The 6356-nt window shown below is 36.9% G+C and overlaps 1 protein-coding gene across 1 annotated transcript in view; it reads left to right on the plus strand.

Annotated features, from left to right (window-relative positions):
• The window catches only part of lmo4a (LIM domain only 4a), a 16820-nt gene extending 12265 nt beyond the window's left edge, over positions 1-4555 (plus strand). Inside the window, exons 3-5 of the mRNA XM_016275186.1 lie at positions 1851-1947; positions 3375-3533; positions 3782-4555. Coding sequence (XP_016130672.1) covers positions 1851-1947; positions 3375-3533; positions 3782-3790 — 265 coding nt within the window. The 3' untranslated portion in view covers positions 3791-4555. The remainder of the gene's footprint in view (positions 1-1850; positions 1948-3374; positions 3534-3781) is intronic.
• The last annotated feature ends 1801 nt before the right edge of the window (positions 4556-6356 follow it).

Genomic DNA, 6356 nt, shown 5'->3' on the forward strand with positions numbered 1-6356 from the left:
TATATTTTTTTTTTTTTATATATATATATATTTTTAAATATATATAATATTTTCTTAATAATAATAATAATTATATTAATATTAATAATACAATATAATAATATTAATAATATTATTCTTTTATATTGGTTATATTGCATACATTTTAAATTAAGATTACATTATTTATTATTATTAGTAGTAGTAGTAAATATAAATAAAGTTATATATTAATTATTAATATTTATTTGATTACTATTATTATTGTTATTATTATTACACCTATATAATATAAAAAATTAGTTTAGCATGTAGGAATGGCTCAACTTGTGAAAAATTAATTAATTATTATTATATTATTGTTGTTGTTGTTGCTGCTTTATAATGCAATATATTATATATTGTATCTATTTTTTTACCGGTTCAGGTAACCTATGATCAGTTGTTGTTTTATAAGAACTTTGGGTTCTATAACAACTCAACTGAGAAAGAAATACTTTTTAGTAAAGGGCATCTCTTACAACTCTGTAATTCGGCAAACATGTTAGACGTGTCAAGGGTGGTCTTATGGATATTTCTTTTAAGAGTGCATGTAAGGTGTACTCAGTCTGCAGTGTATTAAATATGTATAATACAGCTAATCAAAAGGGCAGAGCTTCATTACCAAATGACACAGCGTGGAGCCTAAGGTCTGATAAAAGTCGGGTGCATTAATTAGGGAGAACAGGGCTCCTTTCTGCCGTCTCTTATTAAATTACTGTTTGGATTAAGATCAAAAATTCATTACTGCAAGCAGTCAGAGCTGGGACAGGGATAGCGGAGCAGGGGTTGAGAAAGAGAGAGAGAGGGCAGGGGGAAGAGGAGAAAGTGAGGTGGTGAGAATTAGCTGCCAAACTGGTCTGGTTACCGTCACAATAAAGACCCCAGAGAGGGAGCGGAAGAAATGTTTCCTACTGAAACATGACTGTGACATGGTGGCTCCAGGTGGTTTGAATGAAAACAAGTTGTTTGTGTGCATGTGTGTGAGTGGAATGAGTGTATGTTGCGTGTTGTTTGTGTGCATCTGAGTTTATCTCTATATGACCGTGTGTAGATGTTTTTTTTTTCTTCTTTCAGCTCATCAAGAGCACGACTTGAACTCATTTAAGTGTTCTCCTAAAAATGCCCATAACGACCTCAAGCACAGGCAGCAGAGCAATCAAGTGCACCCTAATTAGGAGCCAAGGGTGGATCAGAGGCTCCTATAGCCAGCTCCAGGTGTTCTGAATGAAAACAAGTTGTTTGTGTGCATGTGTGTGAGTGGAATGCGTGTATGTTGCGTGTTGTTTGTGTGCATCTGAATTTATCTCTATATGACCGTGTGTGTAGATGTTTTTTTTTCTTTTCTTTTTCTTTCAGCTCATCAAGAGCACGACTTGAACTCATTTAAGTGTTCTCCTAAAAATGCCCATAACGACCTCAAGCACAGGCAGCAGAGTAATCAAGTGCACCCTAATTAGGAGCCAAGGGTGGATCAGAGGCTCCTATAGCCACCCCCCACCCATTGCCACCAATTACACTGCCACTCCAGATTAGCTGATAGGCTGCAGTCTAGGACTAGAGGAGCTTTGGTGCCCTGCCATCCAAGCCACTCACTCACAAACACACATTGCAAAGCACTCCAACTTCAAGCTATGGATGTATGAATACATTTCCCCAATTGTGTAAGGAAAAGTGGATCAGTGCAAGCCGATTTATTTTCAGGGTGATTTGTGTGTCATTTTGCAATATGGGATTTTGGATGTTATATGTTGACTTTCAACTGATCTCTTGTAACTCTTTAAATATTATTAATTAATTAATTAATTGTTGTTTTACCCCCAACTGTGCAGGTTGTTTGGTCACAGTGGAGCCTGCAATGCCTGTGGACAGTCAATCCCTGCCAGTGAGATGGTGATGAGGGCCCAGGGTAACGTCTACCATCTAAAGGTGAACCATAGCCTTTTAGCAAACACTAATGCTTTGTCAGTATTTAAAAAAAAAAATAGATTAATGAATGAAATGAAGTGTCCATAGGTTCCTTTTTTTTAAACAAAATAAAACTCAGTGGAATGATGGCCTTCTTTCTGGTGACATATGCTAGACTTATCCAATAATTCTGTCCATCTAAACCCCACTCCTTTCTTACAATGACTGCAAGCTCACATTTACTGATGGATAGAACCAAGTCCCCGATCAACACTTTTTTTCTTTTTGTTTCTTTTGACGGATGTACGTCACTATACAGAAGAAAAGATATGTCGCTACTTTTGTTATATCATTGCTTTATCTGACAACAAACTATTAGAAACAAACAGGGTAAAGACCATTTTGACACTGTTGAATCTGAGAAAAGATGAGCCAAACCTGTCTATCTCAGGACAGGTCATAGACAGAATTACAACATCGAAACTTGTATGGTTACCATTTCTGAACCAATCACAAACACGAGGGAATTTGTTTTGTACATTGCAATTACCTAATTCCCTTTGACATTGACATGTAAGCCAGCAGGAATTGCTGAACATAAGCTTGAGTCAGTGCCTCACAGTAAGATTTATGAAATTTTACTTCTTTTTGAGTATTGCATTGCAACTCCCTTAAGACTGGAAAAAGTTGAAAGACTGAAATGCATAATTCTTGCAAAACAATGACTTGGACCCACATTCCATATCTCCAGAGTGAGAATTAGAGAGATTATGGTATTAATCTATGTGTTTATACTTCACATTATTTGGTTGGAATGGAAACATCTGTAAAGACTTGGAAGTAGCCTTTTTTGAGGAAATATATTTCTCTTTGAATTGTCAGCTGAAGTCTTGCATTTACTGAACACTGATAGCAGGATAGTCTCAAGAGACGCCAACCAAAACTCATCAACTAACCGTTTTCCCAACTGCGCCACACATTCCTTCCTAATTATAGTGGTGTAGGTGTCAACCTGTCTTAAAAATATTTGATTGGAAAAGGAAACCATTCCCTGATTAAGCTGAGTGGATCAGTTTGGTTTCCCAGTGGTCCATGTTTGCATACGTTTGCAAAATTGGGTAACTACATCCTGACAGAATTTCTAATTTGTGAGTATCTGAAGAAATGTGAGCTTGGGATATAATTGATTTTTTTCAAACACTTTCCCCCCCTAATTCTTCGAACAGTGGAAAAAAATATTTATCTAAAGGTCTTTCTTTATATATAGGACTATTTATATATACGACTTTCTTTCTAAAATCATATCATATCTAAAAATATGAAAGAAAAGATGTCGCTACTTCCATCTCCTCTCAACTTTAATAATTTTTTTGTTTAATTGACTTATTAAATGACACACGAGACTTCCAGTGAAATAACGATTTGCTTTGTTTTTCTTCTCTCCACAGTGTTTCACTTGTGCCACATGTCGAAATCGCTTGGTGCCTGGTGACAGATTTCACTATGTCAATGGCACCATCTTTTGTGAACATGACCGACCAGGTGGAGCTTTGCTCAGTAGTCACCTGACCCCCCTGCAGAGCAACACCCTCCTACCCGACCAAAAGGTATGATATAAACACTGCGACTTGATAAGAAATCTTTGTGCAAACCTATTAGTGTCAATGAGTGTCTAATGATATCCCTCAACTTGCATTTAAAGCTGTAACTTTAAGTTACTTTAACAAATGTTGTCAATGTAAATTTGTACTAGATAATAGAAAAACATTTGATAAAAATGAAGAGGGATTGCTATACTGCATTATTTTTCCTATTTCGAAAACAAACTGATCGGCTATTTGATCTTTGTACACAGGTGTGCTGAGAAAACATGGATTTATAATTTGCGGTGTGCCTTTTCTTCGTATTTTTCCTCACATCTTTCCTTCAATCTATCATTGTGAAAGTCCACCCACAGCCAGGATCTTCCACCCCACTTTCGTGCATCCAGCCACCTTAGAAGACGGATTCAGAACTACGCAAGTACTGTGAGTCACTTGCGAGACAATCACCCCTGACGAGGGAAACGTAATCATATTGAAGAAAGTCACAGAATCGGGAAATCATCATATGCACTCTTATTTGGTCTGTCTGGTCATGGCTGGGATGGCCCGACCCTGAAAGGCTTAGACTCTTAAAGAGCAGCTAATTAATGCTGGGGTGATGCTCAACATGATTTTATTCCCTTTTGAGAAGTTTCTCAAGAAATGTTGTGGACTTTACCTGACATTTTGGTCTGCGGGGGTCTGTGAATTATGATAGATATCACTACTTGCCCACAAAATGACATCCATAGATCAAAAGACTGTTAAAACTCGCAGTTTGTTTCAGTGGTGGTTGCCTTTTGCTTACAGGCTCTTTTCACTTTAAGTGTAATTTTATTCGATCTTTTTTTAAAATGCTCTGTCGTCTTTGGTGCCTAAAAAAACTTCTTATTTCCAGTTTGTCCACCTTTTATCACTAGCAAGTAATCATGCACATGCACAGTACAGATGTGAACATGTATTGTTTTGTCTATTCGAGTTTATGACATATGAAGCGTAGACTGAGTCGTAGACTGCAGAGGAAACAGCATGTTTTTTTTCCATGGTTTGGTAGAATAAATTATATGTCTGTATGCATATTCTCTAATAGAGACTGCTATTCAGTGTCTGCCAAGACGTTTGGGAGAGTGAGGGAGATGGAGAGTAAAATTGTACATATTTCATGTGCTGTTGTATCGTGTTCAATGGTTGACCTGTGTCCTTGTGTCCTCTGTTTAAATGGAGGAGCAATCAAACAATAAGATATCTGTAAAAGAAAAAAAAATGCTTAATTAAATAACTATAATCATCACAAATGCCGTCTTGACATCTCTGCTCAGTGTACATCAACATTTGATGGTTTTGGCTCGGTGTGTTGGACTCTCATTGGAAGTCGAGACGGCTCTCCAATAGTCCTTGGCCAAAAACACGGTTCATTACCTCCAGATTTCAACACAAACTCTTGCATCTGCATCATTATAGAGAGTAATGAAAGGCATTTGAGCTGGCACTTTCTCTTTCTCCTGCCGAGATTTCAATCTGCGGGTCTTGTTAAAGGAGGTCTTGTGCATCTCTGTGAGCGTCGCTACAGAAATGAGCATTAGATTCCCGCCCTTTTCTTTCATCTGGCCCTCCTCTCAACATTTCATTTACTTCTTCAAAATCTGCCTTTTTCTGATCTGATTTGCTGAGGTTTGAGAAGTTTTCTCATTATGGCATTTCTGGTAATTGCCTTTTGTCATTAAATTCCCCCATATCTTGTTTATTTAATTAGTTAATTAAACCCATCTCCGTTTTATTCAACTACCTTTGGCCTACAATCACAAGGTGTTCCTTTCCAATTTACTTTTACGATTAATAAACAAATGTTCCTTTCCCTTGCGTTTCTTAGGAGAAAAATGGAAGCCAAGCATATCTCATTATGGCTGTTGGTTTGTGTATATGTTGGGTAGGGGGTGTAAAAGCCAGCTGTGACTTTTCACATTGAAGAATTCTGTGTGTTTGTGGAATCTTAAAAGTGTGGGGTTAGATCACACTGAGAAAAAAAAAGCTATATTCAGTATAGATATTCTATATTCTTTCTTTATATTATATATGGTGCATCTCAATAAATTAGAATGTCGTGGAAAAGTTCATTTCAGTAATTCAACTCAAATTGTGAAACTCATGTATTAAATAAATTCAATGCACACAGACTGAAGTAGTTTAAAGGGATAGTTCACTCAAAAATGAAAATGTGATGTTTATCTGCTTACCCCCAGGGCATCCAAGATGTAGGTGACTTTGTTTCTTCAGTAGAACACATTTGATGATTTTTAAGTCCAACCGTTGGAGTCCATCAGTCTTATAATGGATGGCAATGGTAACAAAGTCTATGAGAGTAAAAAAAAACATGCACAGACAAATCCAAATTAAACCCTGCAGCTCGTGACTAATTAGTCTGACATATTCAAAAGCCAATTAACGGTTTCTCAAATCAAAACTCTACCACAAGGTTTTGCCAAAAACTATATTTTTAAGTGCACTGATTTCGAGAAGCCCTTGTCTGTGAGGACATGCATGTAGTCCCCTCCCCCTCTTCAATTCACTAATTAATCAAATTAACACATGCAAATTGGTGTAATTACATTGTGTCCTCACCTCATGTTGTGTGAAGATGGGGAAAAGGCAGAACAGATGAAGAAGGGATATTTTTTTATCAGACTGAGGGAGGCACAGGCCATAGACTTCTATATTACTCTTAAACAACTTCAAATTGTAACCGCATTAGGCCAGTTTGGGTATTACAACCTAACCTACAACCTAAACCCAGGCTAAATAAATAGATTATGTATCGTTCTGTGTGAAGATTGTGATGTTGTTTCTTAA

Source organism: Sinocyclocheilus grahami, unplaced genomic scaffold, assembly GCF_001515645.1.
Source record: "Sinocyclocheilus grahami isolate Dianchi unplaced genomic scaffold, SAMN03320097.WGS_v1.1 scaffold92.1, whole genome shotgun sequence".
Taxonomy (NCBI): Eukaryota; Metazoa; Chordata; class Actinopteri; order Cypriniformes; family Cyprinidae; genus Sinocyclocheilus; species Sinocyclocheilus grahami.